General features: G+C 57.3%; 7 protein-coding genes across 7 annotated transcripts; 4 read left to right on the forward strand and 3 right to left on the reverse strand.

Moving 5' to 3' along the window:
- Positions 1 to 1,573: 1,573 nt before the first annotated feature.
- IWZ02DRAFT_430304 (putative arginine/serine-rich splicing factor) lies at positions 1,574 to 4,405 on the reverse strand (the record flags this gene model as incomplete). The annotated part of the gene is made up of 3 exons (XM_066766053.1): positions 1,574 to 2,190; positions 2,238 to 2,966; positions 3,016 to 4,405. The coding sequence occupies 3 exons, from the start codon at positions 4,403 to 4,405 to the stop codon at positions 1,574 to 1,576; spliced, it is 2,736 nt and encodes a 911-aa protein (XP_066626492.1).
- A 520-nt stretch (positions 4,406 to 4,925) lies between these two features.
- IWZ02DRAFT_371771 (peptidyl-tRNA hydrolase domain protein) lies at positions 4,926 to 5,641 on the forward strand (the record flags this gene model as incomplete). Its single annotated transcript, XM_066764588.1, has 3 exons — positions 4,926 to 5,182; positions 5,244 to 5,508; positions 5,561 to 5,641. 3 exons carry the CDS (start codon positions 4,926 to 4,928, stop codon positions 5,639 to 5,641), a joined length of 603 nt encoding a protein of 200 aa, XP_066626493.1.
- On the reverse strand, positions 5,448 to 7,459 carry IWZ02DRAFT_141826 (U3 small nucleolar RNA-associated protein 6-domain-containing protein). The gene is made up of 3 exons (XM_066761769.1): positions 7,019 to 7,459; positions 5,555 to 6,970; positions 5,448 to 5,502 (listed from the first exon to the last, which is right to left on the reverse strand). The coding sequence occupies exons 1-2, from the start codon at positions 7,103 to 7,105 to the stop codon at positions 5,705 to 5,707; spliced, it is 1,353 nt and encodes a 450-aa protein (XP_066626494.1). The 5' UTR covers positions 7,106 to 7,459; the 3' UTR covers positions 5,448 to 5,502; positions 5,555 to 5,704.
- Positions 7,460 to 7,634: 175 nt separating this feature from the next.
- Positions 7,635 to 11,201, forward strand: IWZ02DRAFT_487747 (calcofluor white hypersensitive protein-like protein; the record flags this gene model as incomplete). Its single annotated transcript, XM_066769398.1, has 13 exons — positions 7,635 to 7,670; positions 7,730 to 7,775; positions 7,861 to 7,891; positions 7,943 to 7,982; positions 8,048 to 8,144; positions 8,199 to 8,531; positions 8,586 to 8,712; positions 8,790 to 8,828; positions 8,877 to 8,961; positions 9,009 to 9,054; positions 9,102 to 10,918; positions 10,983 to 11,125; positions 11,189 to 11,201. 13 exons carry the CDS (start codon positions 7,635 to 7,637, stop codon positions 11,199 to 11,201), a joined length of 2,853 nt encoding a protein of 950 aa, XP_066626495.1.
- A 1,119-nt stretch (positions 11,202 to 12,320) lies between these two features.
- IWZ02DRAFT_141876 (uncharacterized protein) lies at positions 12,321 to 13,935 on the forward strand. Its single transcript, XM_066761770.1, has 2 exons — positions 12,321 to 12,858; positions 12,916 to 13,935. Exons 1-2 carry the CDS (start codon positions 12,609 to 12,611, stop codon positions 13,641 to 13,643), a joined length of 978 nt encoding a protein of 325 aa, XP_066626496.1. The 5' UTR covers positions 12,321 to 12,608; the 3' UTR covers positions 13,644 to 13,935.
- Positions 13,936 to 15,023, reverse strand: IWZ02DRAFT_141933 (uncharacterized protein). The gene has a single exon (XM_066761772.1). It carries the CDS (start codon positions 14,935 to 14,937, stop codon positions 14,227 to 14,229), a length of 711 nt encoding a protein of 236 aa, XP_066626497.1. The 5' UTR covers positions 14,938 to 15,023; the 3' UTR covers positions 13,936 to 14,226.
- On the forward strand, positions 14,986 to 17,218 carry IWZ02DRAFT_443095 (uncharacterized protein). Its single transcript, XM_066766999.1, has 3 exons — positions 14,986 to 15,438; positions 15,509 to 15,755; positions 15,945 to 17,218. Exons 1-3 carry the CDS (start codon positions 15,180 to 15,182, stop codon positions 16,744 to 16,746), a joined length of 1,308 nt encoding a protein of 435 aa, XP_066626498.1. The 5' UTR covers positions 14,986 to 15,179; the 3' UTR covers positions 16,747 to 17,218.
- The last annotated feature ends 20 nt before the right edge of the window (positions 17,219 to 17,238 follow it).

Genomic DNA, 17,238 nt, shown 5'->3' on the forward strand with positions numbered 1-17,238 from the left:
CCACCCCTGTATAGAGACTTGAGACTTCGGCGTATGAGCATGTCAATACAAACACAGCTTTCAAGAGCGAACTGATTTTTGTTGGCCCCGTACTATTGCTTCCAGTCCACAAATCACAGACATCGTCGAGCTGATTTAGAGGTTTTGTCGATCGAATCTGCGTTATCTTCTCAGACAAAAAAAGCAACAACATCCCTTCGCATTGCCCTGCGCAACACACCATGCAAGCACAGCAAAATCTGACTTGACACAAAAAGCCTGCAACAAAATCGTGTCCCTACAAACGCCACCCGAAAAACGCCAAACCCAATCGACCAAACTAGCACCCAAATACCTCGCATGACCCTACGCGAGACAAGCCCCATGGCTACAGGATCTATCTAGCGAAGAAAGCGACAAATCGACAAACAGCCCAAGCACGCCGAGCAATCAATTTCATACACAACACCCGGAACAATACAGACGAGGCAAAGAAAAGAACTTCTGCGCCGCGATCTTCCGCGTCTATCGGCATTCAACCGGCCAGCATCAAGCACGCGTGACGGGAGAGAAAGCAAAATTGCACGAAGACTGCTGCACCGGCGCAGCAGCAGCAGCTAGCTCTACCAAGAAACGAAGCAACGAAGAAAAGGAAAGATAGACAGAAGACCGACAGAGAGACAGGCAATTTGTTTACTTCGACGAGCAGCAGCGCCGTGCCGCCGCGGCTTCGTCATCATCAGTCTCAGCTTGCGCCGGAAGCAACGATTATCGTGTGTCTAGCTACGTATGTACGAACTCGCCCAATTCCCTATGCCGCGCTAAAGAGGTGAGAGTTGAGTTAGGCAAGGGTTAACAGGAGAAGACAAGCGCGGAGGGCAGAAAGGGGGAGGGGGGTAGATTGGGGAGACGGCTTGAAAAAAGCAGAGCGAACTAGATCAGACCAGACCAGACCAAAGCAGAGCAACGCAGCTAGGGTAAAGGATGAAAGGACGAAGAAACGGGCGATGGAGCAAGCAAGCACGCAAGCGCCTGAACTATGTAGAGGTCGAGGGTGGGTCGGACTGCGAGAAAGCGCGCAAGGGGTAAGCAAGAGCAAAAGCAAGAGGGTCCGGTCCAGGCATTGGCCGGACGTCGAAGGGCAGCATTATCGAACTCGATCCATGTAATAGGGCGTAAAGTACACGAAGAAGTAGTGGACGGGTAGGGTATAGGCAGGTGGTGGTGGGAGCATCAGCATGGAAGTGCTCAACGAAGAGTAGAAGCCAGACCCAACCGGATGAAAAGGAAAAGCGGAGTGTAACACAGTCTGAGTGGCCAGAGGAATGGGGTGGTGTTCCTAGGCTTTCACTCGCACCGTTCCAAGTTCTCCTTTCGCCGCGTCTCGTTATGCCAAAGATTGTGCCATCGGGCGCAGCGTGTAAGGCGTAGAAATTCATGACCGAGGCCAACACTGGCCTTCATGGATATTTGCAATCGGCCTGGCTGTCGAATCGCCTCGTTCGTTTAAGAAGGCCCCGTTTTCAAAGCACTTCAGAATCGAAGGTGGAAGACACTCTGATCCAGCGCATTAAAGACTCGTCGTCGCTCCTGATCAGCGCCTGTACTTGGCTAACTGAGCCATGATTTCCTGCATGTCTGGCTTGCCCGACGGAGGAACACCGGCCGTCTGCTGCTGGATGTGTGGTTGTTGAGGTGCCGAGCCAGGCTGTTGGCCACCAAGGTATGCCGCCAGTGCTGGATTGCCCTGCAGACTTGCAAATGGGTTGGCGCCAGGCTGGGGAGGAGGGTGTTGTTGCCAAGCTTGCGGCTGTTGTGGAGGAAAAGCTTGCGCTGGTGCGGCTTGAGGTTGACCAGGCTGCACCGCGCCGCCAAGGAGGCGGGAGAGGTCGGGTGTAACACCGGCTGAGGACGTCGCTGCGGCAGGCTGCTGGCCTGGTTGTTGAATGGTTGCTAGAAGCTTTTGCAGGCTGTCGGAGTCCAGATTGCTGATCAAACTGGCGACGTCGGGGGCAGCCCCACCAGGCACAGGCTGTTGAGGAGCCCCAAATGGCACAGGTGGCTGTTGAGGAGGCATGCCGTATTGAGCAGGGGGCATGCCATAAGATACCTGGAATGCAGGAGCCTGAGATTGAGCTATCGCAGCTTGATTTTGATCTTTCGAGCGCTTGATGAGATGTGCACATGTGGCGACGTCGAGATTCTCGTACTCTTTGAAACGTCAGTGACCGCCATGAGAAAAGGTTCGATATACCTACCTTCAAAAGTCACGTTGGCAGCACCTGCGCTGCGATTGAAGACTTGAAGAGGGATCTTGCCCGTGACCGTACATGGATGGGTGATGCGGGACACGGCGTGGACGCCTTCGAGAATCTGACGGCGAACGACCGCCGCCTCATCAAGGCGAGGACTTAGGAGGAGGACGTCACAGCGGATGCCATGTTCTTGAAAAGTACGTTCGACCCATGCGATGAAGGTTCTATCATCCGGTGTTAGCCAAGCGAATTCATTCGCTTGTGAATCGCCGCCTGAGTAGTACCTGTCGACCTCCTGGGGTTGCAGCACAAGAATTTGGACGTCTGGGACATCGCGCGGCAGCCGACGTGGAAGTGGAAGGTCGTCGTCGGGGTCTCGACTGCGTGGAGAGGGGCTGCGGTATCTGCTGCCTCGTCCATAGGGAGATCTTGATCTGCTTCTTCTGCGTCCGTCATATCGATCCCTGCTCCTATCCCTGCCACCTCGGCGGTAGCCACGTGGTGAAGGGGAGCGGGCGCCAGGGCGGTAATCATCCCTGCCCCTGCGAAACTCGTCTCTGCGAGGCGATCCGCCGGGTCCGCCAGTCCCAGTGTAGCGGTCGACGTTGCGCGGCGCTGGGCCTGTGCCTCCACGTGAGTAGTCGGGAGAGCGGGACCGGCGTCTGGCACCATTGCGTAAGCTCTGCGTGTCCGAGTTCCGTGTACTTCTCTGGGGTTTGGAAATCTCGAGATCTGTTCTACGTCAGTAACCACAGTCGTGACTGTCAATCGACAAACTAACGGATTTTTCTGCCTCGCACAGGCTGGCCTTGTTCCGCCTGAAGTGCTCCGAGGCATGCTTCGGCATCCAGGAATTGAACGAAACCGTAAGCCTGCTTAATGGATATCTGAGCAAGCTTTCCGTGGCGGTGGAAGAGATGGAACAGGTCGCGCTTGGTGACCTTTTCGGTGGGTAGGTTGCCTGCATGGTCAGGTGGTCCACAACTGTCGGGCCTCTTGAGCAACCCACCTATAAATAGCCGTGAGTTTGGTGGAAATTTGTCCCATTGGCCTTCGGTCACGTAAACCCTTTCGTCTTGTAGAAACTCATCATAGAGCTTCTGCACTTCTGGGCCCCATGGCACATCGCTGTCATCAACACCGTCCTTGTCATCACGCCGGTCGACCGATTCGCGTTGGCGATATTTGGGGGTTGACGGGCTCGATGTACGCTGGGACATGGCCGATGCTGGGTTTTGCTGGTAGCCGGTGGCGGGCAGGCCCGGTGCGGCCGTGCCCTGGGCACCCGAAGTCATCAAGGGGGGAAGTCCGGATTGGTTACGGTAGGTTGAGGCGGAATTCTTTTGCGCATGTGGATGGTAGGAGCGGATGTCTTCTCCAGGAGTGTAGTTTGGGTGCGTTGCGGGTTTCTCTTGAGGCGGTGGGCGAGGTGGGAGATTGGGATTACCAGGCAGCGCAGACGTAGTGGGCGACTTGAGAGGAGCGGCGGCGGCCGAGGCAGCAGGCATTTGAGGCTGGCTGACGGCGTGGGCAGCAGCAGGATCTGGCGGTACAGAGGCATTTGAAAGGTTGTCTAGCAACGCTTGGAAATCAACACCGCCTTCATTCGAGGTGTTTTGCGCTGCCGTGCCATTGGAAGGCTCTTGAGCAATGCCGCCGTGGGCGACAGAGGCTTGATTGTTCGACGCCGCCGTCGCATTGGGGTAGGGTTCAAAGGGTTGGTACGAGGCAGCTTGACCTGCTTGGGAGGGCGCGAAAGCAGCGTCACTGGGCGCATCAGCTGGGATGTGGCTGGGTTGAGGTGCGAAGCTCTCGATTTTTGAGGTATCCTGATTATCCGCGCCCTGCCCGTCTTCAAATTCTAGTGACCGCGCATATTCATCGTCGGCGGCGTTCACGGGCGCCGGTGCTCCGCTCTGGTTGTGCTGCTGGTCGGCAGCATTGGGCTGGTCGGCGTACAGCGAGTCAGACGAAGAATGGTTGGAGACTTGGTCTTGGAGCGCATCATCGGGCGGGTAGTGGGTGGCTGTATCATTGAAGACGGGATCCATCTGTTTTTCAAGGACTGGTATGTTTGCAGGCGCAGGGTAGTGAATGGGCTTCGGAGAGACTGGAGTCAGGGTCTGGCCGCGAAATTCCTCTGGTTCTACAGGAGGGCTTCTGGTCGTCATCAGGCAAAGAACTCTGAGCGGGCAGCCGCGAAGGGGGAGCTAGCCACGCGCAAAAGTCTGGGTAACGCGTTTCAACTCAAAGTCATAGAAAGAGAGTGTGCGCCACGGATGATGTTGAGAGGAAGTCGGTTGAGGGGAGTCGCGCTTAGGCAACGCCGGGTGAGCTGATGCTCAGGAGCTGCTGGCGAGGCAAGCAGGAGTGTAGCTGGCGGCGCAAGTGAGGCCAGGGCACGACAAGGCTGGCGAGAGTGGGCGATGATGCGACAGCGTTGACGCGGGCGACGGAAAGGCGTTGGGGATGGATGGTGGGAAGTGAACGACGGCGGGGGACGAGGAGGATGGAAAAGTGGCCGCCCGGAAGAGCATCGGCACTGGTCGGCCCGGTGGCGCCGACCGCCGGCAGAATCATGGACCTGACGCCTTATCGAACCAACTGGAAAAGGAACCAAACTTGAGTGCCCACGAGCAAACCAGAGTCGACGCCATGCACTCCATGTGTGCTTGCACCATCAGACGCTCCATGACATGGGCGTATGCACCATCCCGTCCATCCCTGGGGAGCAGCACTGCGGGGCGATTCTCGGCCCAGCCTGTGCCTCAGCTGCGCCGTCCGCTTGCTACTCGCAGAAACGACTCTTATGGGCCGCCAGCCAGCGAGGACGAAGTCAAGGCCGCTCGTCAATGGATTGAGCAATTGAATCCAGAAACCATCCCAAGATCCATGTGCGATATTTCTTTCAGCAGATCGTCCGGACCGGGAGGTCAGAATGTGAACAAGTGCGCCGCCAAGCCTTTTTCATACATCAGGGCAGTCCCTAACAACCATCTTTCTCTCTAGAGTCTCTTCTAAAGCTACTGTTCGCGTGCCCTTGGGCCCTCTTTTCAAAATCTTGCCACCACTGTTTCATCAGGAAATCCGTCAATGTCGCTACTTTGCCGCCAACTCTGACTCGCTCATCCTCCAATCCGATGAAGCGAGGAAGCAAAACGAAAACGTCCATGCGTGCTTTCGAAAGCTTCATGAGTTGATTGTCGACGTGGGTAAAAAGATTGTCCCAGGCGAGACGTCTGCGGAGCAAAGAGAACGTGTCAAAAACCTGCAAGTTTCTCCGTCGCACCTCAGGTTTGCCATCGCAACTAACACTTTGCAGGGAGAAAGCTGCCAATGAGAGGCGGATCAGATCAAAAAAGCTGCAGAGCAGCAAAAAGAGCGCTCGCAAAGGGAGCATGGAGTAGCGGTTGCTCTGCATCTGCTTTTGCAATCTTGGGCTCAGTGGCCCACTGCATTCAACCCTCCCATCACCGCACCGTTGACGGCGCTCTCGAGCCATTCAACTCTGTCTGCGCTTGCAGCAAGCGATCACTGCCAGGCCACTGCTTTGCCCCATAAACAACCAGTGTGCTTGCATCCTCTGCTTGCTTCGACTGCTGCAACGAAACGGCAATGTTTGCCAGGTGATGGTCGTCTTCCAACTCACGAATGAATTGCCGCACAGAAGCGGAGAGGACTTTGCGTAGGCTTTGGTCCAGATCTTCTTGGCGGAGGACAGGAAGCAGGAATCTGACTGCCTTTTCGGCAAGTTGTGGCTTGGTTTTTTGTGAGGATTGGAGAAGCGCCTTGATGTGTTGGAGAGTTTCTCCCAAGGCGGGAGGAAAGAGCGGGGAGGAAGGCTCAACACCAAATAGAGGTAACCTGAAGCTGCAGGCTTGTGCCGACACGGCTGTGGACTTGCTCTCGTTCAAGATGTTTACGACATGCTGGAGAATGTCCTTGGTGCATGGAGCTCGGTCAAACTCGGAGAATAAATCGAAGAATTGCTCGCCCAGAGCAGGGTCCACTTCGAAGTGTGTCATAGCCGCGTCGAATATAGCTCGAGGGATGGCTCCTGAGAGCACCGGGGAGTTGGCCAAATTCTGCAGCGCCACCTGGTCCACACCGTCGTCTTTCTTGAGGCTGGGATCGATATCCTCGGCTGTGACGTCGGGAAGAGCAATCATGTCGGCGTCGGCGTCGGCGTCGTCTGCGGTCGGTTCCACCTTCTCTCTTTCCTGGTCCAACCCCAAAATTTGCCTTCGCGCAGCAATCTTTGCGACGTAAATCATTTCCAGCTTCGCGTATTCCAACCAAAGGAACCTCGAGTTCTTGCAGAACCTCAGCCCTCTTTGCATGTACGCTCTTGCGCCTGTCATGTCCGCCTGGAAGTCCAATGCCCAACGCGCAGCCCACACCCAGAGCTCAGCCTTTGCGGGGTGCATGCGGAGCACGCTCGTCAAAACCTCCTTGAGCTTCTTATTCGCCTTCTCCTTGCGGGCAAAGTTGAGGTATTCCATCCACAGCCCAAGGTCGCCATGGTGCTTGCGAACCGCGCGGTCAAATATGAAAAAGATTCGTCTCTGTCCTTGGTGGCCGGCCTTGACTCCCAGGCGTTTTGCGCGCTTCTTCCTCAGCGCCTCTAGGTTCATCTCATACTCGACATATCGGGCGTAGTCGGAGGGTTTTGGTCCACGACCGTTGATAATGTGCTCGAACTCGGATCGCTTTTTTGCTATTGCCGTAATCTCTTCCTGTTCGCGGTCAGAATACCGCTCGAAAAAGTGGCTTGGTAGACTTGCCTTGGAAAACAGCCCTTTGCGCTCGAGCTCGTGGAGCTCAGGAACGGATTGTTCGAGGTAGAAACGTGCTTTGTCTGAGCTAGACATTTTGCACCAGTGAGGATATCAAGTCGAAAAGATGTGCTGGTTGCTGGCTGCGCAGCACAACTTAGGAACAGTTGCGGGAACTTTTTAGACCGCCGGCATTTACCCGGCGTTGCTCTGCTTTGCCGAAGACCGCGGAGGGCCTGGGGTGTAAACAAGGAATCAACGCGCGCTTTTATTCAATTGTAAAGAATCATCGAAAGGTAGCAGCGAAGGTAGAGCGCGTAGAATTCACGTCACGCTAATCTGAATGAATCGAAATATGCATTTGAGATAGAAGACCATTGCCGAGGCCAAATCGGGCGGTGAGGTTGGCGGTGTCGCCCGCGATTTAGCTACCCCTTTGGAGCTGGCCGCCGCCAGCTGCATCTTACGATCCGCGCTCCTTCGTGTCCACTCCCAAGCGCGTCTCTTGGAGCTCCAATTTCCTTGTCCCTCTTCCGAACCCCCCGGAACTTGGCCACCACTCTCATTCTCTCGTTACTGACACGTCCCCCTCATCAACTCGTATGGCCAATCGTTGAAAGACACCATGGGAAAATACAAGGATGGGGAGCCCGTCGCGGCTGTATGTTTACTCTTGCGGGCCAGGGACTGATCGACTGATCAGAGCTGACGGTTGCACAGTTCAACGGCAAATGGGTTTCAGTGCTTCACACGATAATTGCCTACGGTACGAGCAACCCGGCGCTCCGCAGCCCTTAGTTGCTGCCTGCGACAACACATGGTTTGGATGAAGGACTGACAAGGAGCTCCAGCGGCATTTCTGGGGGCACTCTTCGTCGGAGTGTAAGGAGAAGCTCTACATTTGGGCCTGGACTGCGCTGATGGCTGTCACAGTGCACTTCACTACCACAAAATTGTCGAGAACGAACACTATGTACGGCTCCCATTTGCTTGCCCAGCAGCTGGTGGCCAGCTTGAGGAAAATGCTGACGAGCACAGGGTTACCCGCAAGAATGGTTCCCTTCCGTGTCCGCAACGATTGGCGACCGTTACCCTGAGCGCTCCGTCTTTCAAATCTTCATTGCCATGACTGCCGGTACATTCAAAACAACAGGGACCCTTGGATACACTCGCTGAGATGATTGGATAGGCCCGAGATTCGCTCTGTGTTTCCTCTTCTATATCCTGACGGCCAGGCCGGGTGCTGCATTGCCAAAGTTCATCGCAGGCGTTGGCGTTTTCCGGACGCTGACCTGTGGTGGCTGGACATACATCACCTCGACGGATGACCATGACTGGCACGACATTTTCATGATCTCCTACTTGATTGCAACCATTCCGTGGACCTATGGCTGCTTCATCCTCAGTCCGCCCAATCCGCAAGCCATCAAGTGGCGCAAGATCTTTGCGACCAGCTTCTTCGCAACAATAATCCCGTTGGTCTACTTCTTCATCCAACACAAGGTCCACAAGGTCCCAGGAGGTAAACGCGATCACCAGCAATATATATCGGTTCCAAAACACTGACCGTCCGCAGCATACACCACTTATGCCTTTTTTGAGTGGTCGCTTGTCCTTCTCGATGTTGCGTTTGATGCTTGTACATTTTTTGACTTCTCCGGCTTTGAGATTGTTGTCAAGGATATCAGGGGTGTCAGCAGAGGGTACGTTCCGTGGCTGCCAAAATAGATAGCGCATAGGACAGCCGTCTGCTCAAAGATCATTTCTGATAAACCCACAGAAGTGCCAAGCAAGTTGCCGACCGTATCGCTGAGAAGGAGTATGTTTCTCTGACCTGATGACTTGACGGGGATGCTAAGTGGTCCAGGAAAAACCGCGAACTTGCAGAGCTCTATATTAGCGGATTCTCGTGGCCAGCAGCATTCGATGCTGCCGCCGACGTTTACAATGGCGTAAGTTGGACACTTATTCCAAAGCAAAACATTCCTAATGTGGTTAGTTCATTTTCTGGTCGATGCTGACCTCGCTCGGACTTTGCGTCTGGTGTAAGTATCCAATGGACTGCTCAAAGATGGTTGGCTGACAAATGCAGACTTTCCCCTCTGGCACATGGGAATCAGCGGCTATGAGGTGTTTGTCATGTCTACCGTGTCCCCCTTCTTCCTGGGCATCAGGTCTTTCCGGAACCTCGTGATCAGAAACCTTCGCGTCACCCATCTCCTTGCCCTGGCCGGCGTGGCCGCTTGGAACGTTAAGTCGCCCGAGTACCGCCTATTCACAGTGGGCTTCGGTGTCAGCATGTCTTGCCTTTCGTGGGCCGCGACCTTTTACGCAGAGCGGTCCCAACCGCACCGCCTCGAAGCGCGCATCTCTGCGTTCTCGCTTGGCCTCATTCTGTCGAGCATTGCCAAGTTCGCTTTCTGGACCAACAACCCAATCTGGCCAATCATGCATGCTCCGAACGGGGGATGGAACAAGACTGGCCTTGTCTTGGGCATCCTGGCCGTCATTCGGTCAACCAGGTACACGGCAAGCAGCACCGCCGACATCCCTGCCACTGGACCCCAAAAGGGTTCCGCTCCTTTGGCTGGCCTTGGATTAGCTGGTCTTTTCTTCGCCATGCACTCCTTGCTCTCTGATTCGAGCACCATGATCCTCTGGGTCTGGGAAGGATATCCGGTTCGCGGCCCGCTGTCTGTTCCTCACGGAGCTTGGACCCTTGCCGCTATGGGTGGTGGCCTTGCCTTTGGCCTCTTCCAACCGAATCTCGCTCGTAGCTGGACTCTCTATGGCATCAGCTCCGTTGGCGCTGCTGTCCTGACCCTCTACAAGAACTGGTTTGGCTACTATGGCGCTCTGACGGTTGCTTTTTATATCATGGCCGCTGCCCCCGTTCTCATCTCTTCTGCGGCACGCCATTCCCCAGCGCCTACTTTTGGGCTGGGATTCCTCGTTTACAACATCCTTGTCCTTGCCCATGTCTGGGTTGTGGCATACGCATTCGTTCCTGGTGGTCCCCTAATGCGCGAGCATACTGACTGGGTCATGACGGCAACCATGATTTTTCTCGGATGTGGTGTCTTTTCTGCGACATCCTCCGCCAGCGGTGCCTCGATCCCGAGCTCTAAGAAACCCAAGAGCCCCGCGGCGCGCAAATCACGGGCGTACTATCTCTACATTCTGCTGGCCCTGCAAGGACTGGCTGCGTCCATTGCCTATCTGCGTTTCCCGTCGTACGACTACACGCCGTACCACGCGCCCGACAAGGTCGTCACGGCCGGCATCTGGACCATTCACTTCAGCCTCGACAACGACATGTGGTCCTCGGAGCGCCGGGTGCGTGACCTGATTAAGGAGATGGAGCTCGACGTGGTCGGCCTCCTCGAGTCTGACCTGCAACGCATCATCATGGGCAACCGCGACACGACGCAATTCATCGCCGAGGACCTGGGCATGTACGTCGACTTCGGGCCAGGGCCGAACAAGCACACATGGGGCGCGGCGCTGCTCTCCAAGTTCCCCATCGTCAACTCGACGCACCACCTCCTGCCGTCTCCGGTCGGCGAACTTGCGCCCGCCATCCACGCGACGCTCGACATGTACGGCGAGCTGGTCGACGTGTTCGTGTTCCACTCGGGCCAGGAGGAGGACCCGGAGGACCGCCGGCTGCAGAGCGAGTACCTGTCCAACCTGATGGGCTCGACGAGCCGGCCCGGCATCCTGCTCAGCTACCTCGTCACCAAGCCGCAGGAGGGCAACTACAACACGTACGTCGGCGAGAAGAGCGGCATGCGTGACGTCGACCCGTCGGATTGGGACCGCTGGTGCGAGTACATTCTGTACAAGGGCTTGCGCCGTGTTGGCTACGCGCGCGTTAGCCGCAGCACCATTACTGATACCGAACTTCAGGTGCGTTCTTCTGCTCTGCTTATTTGACCTGGGAAAACTTGAGCTGACCACGAGTGGAAAACAGACGGCCAAGTTCGTCGTCGGACAGCCTGAGGGCTCCGACCAGATCATCCCCGAAGACCAGGTGCCATACGGCCTGCGCTACCCGACCATGTTCAGAGGCGCTGGCGTGCGCGATCATCGCTACCATGTGTTTGATGAGCCCAGGTGAGTTTTTACTTCCATCCTTTTCTCCCTGTTTGTGGCCGCGCAGTACTGACGAAGATGCAGGTACTACGCTTGACAGGTCCATGCCGAAATTGGGGGTTGAATGAAGGGGAAATCGAGGAGATCAGAATGAGAAAGGAGGGGAGGCGTCTGGTGGTATGTATGTAGCCTTCGATGGATTATTTCTCAAAAAGGAGGTTGCTTCGAGACGACACGCCCCATGCTCCTCCTCATCATCATCTTTTGCATCAATGATGGCCATTGCGCCAGTAGTAGGTAGTCGTAGGTCGCGTCAGGTGTCTCAGCGCTCTGGCCGTCAGGCGCGCCATGTCCAGCGAATCTGGTCGTTCGAGCCTGGGTCGGGCTCGGGGAAATTTGGCTATTTTTACTTTTTTGCCTTTTTTTCCCTCCCCCCGGGGGGCTCACCGCTTTGATCGAGATGTCGCAGTCGCCGTTGCGGCGAGTGGAGGGAGTTCGGTCAGCTCTGCAAACCTTTTTTCTCCTTGGCGCTAGATGGATGAATGGGTGGATGCAGTAGTTGCACGACATGGAGGACCTCAGGTACCAGAAGAAGGAAGAGCGCTGGCTGGCGCGGCGAAATGAGATGCGGCGCCGCGGTAAGGTCCCGGTCAGCACTCTGTTTGCACCCATGTTGCACCGGGCAGCTCGTTTCCAGCTCTCAGGTTTGACGATGGTTTCTTTGGACTGGAGGTTGAGGTGCAAGTTGAGGAAACTTGAAGGCACCGCCAGGAAGCGCAGACCCAGCGACTTGGAGCCGGGTGATCTCTCCAGTCGCCTGGATACCTCCCGTCTGCACCTCCACCCTGGTCGTCGGATGGTCGGTTGGTTGCGCTGCTCTGCGCTTGGCCGTCAGCGCCAGTTCCCTCGGCTGCTTCGTTCGACTTAATCTGCAACACACAGGCACAGAGCCAGTGCTTTTTTGCAGCTCTCCTCGAGACCTCTTCCCTGCACCGCCCTGGAGCTCCCCCGCCAAAGGAGCGGGCCTAGATGCCGTCCTGAGACGACTAGACGACTGACTCTGCACGGCCGGCTGCGCATCTGGGTTTACACTGCCTGCTAGCCGCAGACTCTCCTACCGCTAGGTAGACCTCGACGCGGCACGAGATGCTTGTCATCGTCGTCGTCGTCAGTGACAAGCTGCAGGAGCTGAAAATGCAATTTGCTTGATAGCCCGCTCGCTCGACAGGCAGCATGCACCACCCATCTTCCATTACCTTAACATGCGCCTGGGCCCGCTGTCGGGGCTGAAGGCTCGACGCACCATCTGATCTGCGCCTGTCAAGAATTGGACGCAATTCGTCTGCTGTTTCGATTACATGGACCCCTAGGCGCGCCCATTCCATCTACGTACTTCTCTACTTCAAAATTGCCATGGTGCATCTTCTTCCCCTCTCCTCGCGCGCCGCTCTCTCGCTTCCGTAGTACTGGGTTTCGGTTGTCCATCCGCCTGCTCGTCGTCACCATGCTCCGGTTGCGCAGCCCACCCCCACTCTTCTCGTCGCTGCTGCTGCTGCTGCTGCTACTCGCCCTCCCGTCGTCCGTCTTCGCTGCTTCTACCATTGCAACTTTCTACGACGACGCCTGCAAGGAATCGTACAGTGGCTTCAGTGGCCCTGATGGCTTCCCCAATGGCACATGCACAAACCTCAACCAGGCCAATGGCGGCGCCTTCAAGAGCTTCCAGGTCGTCGAGCTGGACCCGGGCTGCGCAGGTTCGTCTCCCATATTCACACTGAAAACTCTCAGTCGCTGATCTCGTCTGATCACAGTGACCATCTACGACAACAATACATCCCAAGGGCCCTGCTCGCCCGTCGTCCTCCAAGTCGCCGACATAGCCCACTGCTACAACACGACGTGGGCCTACTACAGCATCGATGGTTGCACGGCACCGTCTTCTTCTTCTTTCTCTTTCTCATCTCCCACGCCCTCCGCATCCGGCCGCGCCCGCCGCCGCAAAAAGAAGCATCACACCGGCGCCATCGTTGGCGGCGTGGTGGGCGGCATCGCAGGCGGCGCCGTCATCGCCTCGCTGGCCCTTTTCCTTCTACGACGGCGGCGCCGCCTTCGTAACGCCCAAATGGGATCCGCAGCCGCCGGGGCGGGTGCCGGGCCGCCTGCTGAGCTGCCCCACGACGGCGCCGTGTCGGAAATGGGGTCCGGGTTGGGGGCCGTTACTGGGCATCATGCCCGCCATCATCGCCAAGGGGCAGACTCTTCCAGGCACGAGATGCACTCGCCGGCGCTCGGGTGCAAGAATGCTGAGATGGAGGCCGTCGTGCCGAGTGAGATGGGCGGCGGCATCGAGGGCCGCACGCGCGACGAGGTCGAGCAGGAGAAGGTGCAGCCCGTCGAGATGGAGGGCGATGTGCGGTGGATGTGGGAGGGGCGTGGCGGAGTAGGAGCAGAAAATGCCAGCGGCGGCCGTGATGGCAGCGTGGGCATGCATGAGACGTCCGACGAAAAGGATAGGAAGAGGTGGAGTTGGGAGCGGTAACGTGTGCTTTTCTTTTGCAAAAAGTCTGGTGCCTTTTTTCTTCCCTGTTCAGCGATGGCTTTTTTGACTCGGTGTTTTTTGGGTTCGCTGCGTCTGCTGTCGTCATCTTGTGGGTTTTGATGGCGTCTTGGATGCATGTCTTGACGGTGTACCTATGGACGGCAGACAGGCGGGCGGCGAGCGGCTCTTTTGTGGCACGATACCCTATGCACAGTTTTCTTCCTTCTCTTTCCTCCTCCCCCTCTCCCTCTCCGTCTTTCTCTCCCTCCATCTTCATCTTTTCTGTTGATATGACGACCGTCATGACATCCAAACACGCCGTGCTCTCAGCGCCTCGCGCTCCAGTAAATACCTGCATCTCTTGCACACAAATCAATGCCTTTCAAAACATTACCTTTCACATCTCGAGACTTTCCTCATCGACCAGGGGTCGTCAACTACATGTCATCATAATAACCGCACAAACCTCTCAACGCCTCATCAGCGTCGCACCGCCTCGCCTATCCACGTGGGCAGGCGGGCGCCACGTCGGCTGGGCTGGGGAAGCTCTTTTCCGACGTCGAGCTCGCTTCACGAGCGCGAGTCAAGCAGCTGACGCGATCCGCGCAAGCATCAAGAGAGGAGCGACGGTCGATGGGTGAGAGATTTTCGCCTGGCGAGGGTTTTCTCGTCGGCTGCGCACATGGCAAATGTGTGGATTGCGAAGTGAAGCGCGCTCGTCATGCGACGCCGAGGCGGGGTGGTGACAGCCGGGCGCCGCTGCGTTGCATTGCGTCGTGTCGCGGTGTGGGAGGGAGGCACAGTAGGGATGTGGGAGGGGCGCGCAGGGGTAGGGTGTGGCGGTGGCGGTGCATGCAGCGCCTGCAGAGGATGAGCGAGCGGAGCGGAGAAGCGCACAGCCGCGGCGCGAGTGAGGTGCGGCAGAAGCACACTTGAGACAGGAGATGGGAATAAATAGAAGTTTTCGCGGGGCAGTTGTTGACGATGAAGGTGTTTGATGGACAGCACCCAGCCGACGACGAGCTGCACTGGGACGGGACGGACGGACAGACGGCCGGACGGACATGGATGACGACACACGGCAAACCCGCGGTGAGGGTGACGGGCGCTGGGGCCAGCGGTTCGAGCGTTCTTGGCTGTTTGCTGGAGATGAGTCGTCGTTGTCGTCGCTGTTTGTTCGAAAATTCTCGTTCCTGATGGATCTACAATGATGTCCAGGGCGAGAGGGAGATCGGGCGGGGACCTGGAGGCTTTGCTGGCGGTGCTGCTGGAGACTCCGGGACGTGGAGTACATTAGTTGCCTTGCCCCGCAACTTCAGGTCGTGAGATGATAATGGCGCAAGCCCGGGCGGACGTACATCGCCTATCGGTAGCGGCCGAGGTCTTTCTTGGTGCGCCCGCTGACTGACCACTTAGGTTGGATCATCGTGAAGCCTCTCTCGCCTCTACTTCTCCCCTCTCTGCTGTCAACCCTCTTTTTTTTTCCCACTCTCCCCCCCCCCCCTCCACGACACATTATCCCTGCCGCACACAGCCATGGGTCGGCCCGGCTGGACAAACCGCTGGTCGCTGTCCCTCTCCCGCCGCCAAGAGCTCTTCCGCCTCCCCGACGAGATCCTGGTCTTGATATTCGAGTCTTGCGACATCGACAGCCTCCTGGCTCTGCGCTTGACCTGCCGCGCCTTTCGCACCCTTATCACCACCTACGAGTCAACCATTGTCCAGGCCGTCGCCCGCTCCACCTTTCCTGGCTGCAAGCTCATCCTGCGCCCTGCCCAAGACCAAGATCCGCAGAGTGCGCCTCCCATCCCTGCTGCTTTTCAAGACCCGTAGCTAACCGCCGCCGCCGCCGCCGCCGCACCCAGAGCCTCTCTACGATTTGAAATGGCTGACGGGCCTGATACCGCAGTTTCTGGCGGCCATCATCGTCGACCGCCACCGCTACTGCGGCGCGCCGTTGCCCATGCTCGACGGCATCCCCGCCGAGGACGAGATTGGCCATGACATACGCCAGCACGTCGCGCACGGCTTCCGCATCCTCGAGGCGCTGAGCCTGATAGCGCAGTACGTCGAAGAGACGCCCGACTCCAAGATCGAGTCCAAGCTGCCTGCGTAAGTTGGCTTTTCTCACGTGTCCCTCTCTTTCCCGATGCGGAAGTAGATGGTCCGACTGGGCTGCGCTGCTAGTCCGACTACCCGTTCCGGCGGCAGGCTGAGACCTCTGGGCGTGCGTGCCCACCACCCACCCCCCTTGGTCGCCCCCATCACCCCCCTTGCTGACCGCCCCCTTCCCCCTTGCAGCGCCCTCGTGTCTCGCACCCCCGTCCCCCGCCCCCGCTTCTCAATCAAACACAACCGCGTCTTCCGCGCATACCGCAAAACGACACGCGCGCTCAGCTCATGGCGACGACCACAAGAAACCGCTGAGCGTAAAAAGCGCGCGCTCCTCCAACGACGCCAAGACCTCACAACAACGCTACAATGCCACTTCATCCAAAAACGCCTTTCCCCGGACGCGGCCGCCTCGTTCGACGCCATGTGGACCATCCTGCGCACGGCCTTCGCGCACCACCGCTACTTTGACGACGGCTATAATAGCAGCGGCAGCGGCGGCGTGCTCGACTGGGGCAAGCCCGACCGCCGCGACGTCTTCAACGACAACTCGTGGGCCAACTGGTTCGTCCTGCGCGCCGGCGCCTCCTTCTGGTGGCGCTACTACTGGGTCAACCGCCCGGACACAAAGTTCGACCCGACGCAGCCGTCGGCCTACGCGCGCCGACTCAACGCCGCGCGTCGCCGTCGCGGCGGGCCCGGCAATGCCGACTCAAAGAGCAAAAACGGCGCCAACGGGATCCGGGCCGAGGACGGCTTTGTGGCGCTGAAGACGGTGTATCGCGAGCGCGAGCGCGCGCAGATGGAGATTGAACGCGCCGGCGCTATGGAGGTGTTTGCGACCATCAAGTACCGCATGAAGGGCGTTGATCGCCGTCGTTTGCCGACTGCGGACGAGTATCGCGCCATGGTGCGCAGTTTGCGCGGCGAGGGCGCAAAGGAGCCCGAGGACGTACTGGGCTGGCATTGCTCGAATATGGCGTTGCTCTGACCAGGAAGAGCAGGGGAGGAAGACAGACGACAATGATGGGGGAGGAAGAATGCAGCGCAGACGAAAGGAGTGGAGAAGTGCTGCAAAAAGTGGGTGCTTTAATGTCTAGTCTCGCGCTCGCTGTCCTTCCTTTGCACGAGTCCATACTCTCGACCTTCGTCTCATCTCCATCTCCATTTCTCCTTTCATTTACTTTCTTTCTCGACATAGACGGCGGGATGGGATGAGATGGGATGGATGTTTCGCAATGGCTGGCTGGCTAGCTGGATGGCACAGTCTTCCTCTTACGCACACATATTTACACCTGCATCTACGCACGTGGCGACGTCACGGCCGATGGGGATTTTCGCTGGGATGATGGGTTTTGGGTACACCACCGCTGGTATTGATCGAGATGTTGGTATTAAGTGTTAAGCTGGCAAGCAAGCGGTAGTGGCGGCGGTGGTAGCACATAGGACACGAACCAAGGACGATCTGTCTGTCTGTCTGTTT

This window comes from Phyllosticta citriasiana (assembly GCF_038021145.1).
Source record: "Phyllosticta citriasiana strain CBS 120426 chromosome Unknown IWZ02scaffold_2, whole genome shotgun sequence".
Lineage (NCBI taxonomy): Eukaryota > Fungi > Ascomycota > Dothideomycetes > Botryosphaeriales > Phyllostictaceae > Phyllosticta > Phyllosticta citriasiana.

Coding starts and splice junctions, on each gene's coding strand:
- IWZ02DRAFT_141826 (XM_066761769.1), bottom strand. CDS start 7,105: ATGTCTAGCTCAGACAAAGCACGTTTCTACCTCGAACAATCCGTTCCT. Junction 6,971..7,018: donor GCAAAGGGCTGTTTTCCAAG/GCAAGTCTACCA, acceptor GACCGCGAACAG/GAAGAGATTACGGCAATAGC.
- IWZ02DRAFT_141876 (XM_066761770.1), top strand. CDS start 12,609: ATGCTCCGGTTGCGCAGCCCACCCCCACTCTTCTCGTCGCTGCTGCTG. Junction 12,859..12,915: donor GCTGGACCCGGGCTGCGCAG/GTTCGTCTCCCA, acceptor GTCTGATCACAG/TGACCATCTACGACAACAAT.
- IWZ02DRAFT_141933 (XM_066761772.1), bottom strand. CDS start 14,937: ATGTACTCCACGTCCCGGAGTCTCCAGCAGCACCGCCAGCAAAGCCTC.
- IWZ02DRAFT_443095 (XM_066766999.1), top strand. CDS start 15,180: ATGGGTCGGCCCGGCTGGACAAACCGCTGGTCGCTGTCCCTCTCCCGC. Junction 15,439..15,508: donor CCAAGACCAAGATCCGCAGA/GTGCGCCTCCCA, acceptor CGCCGCACCCAG/AGCCTCTCTACGATTTGAAA. Junction 15,756..15,944: donor ATCGAGTCCAAGCTGCCTGC/GTAAGTTGGCTT, acceptor TCCCCCTTGCAG/CGCCCTCGTGTCTCGCACCC.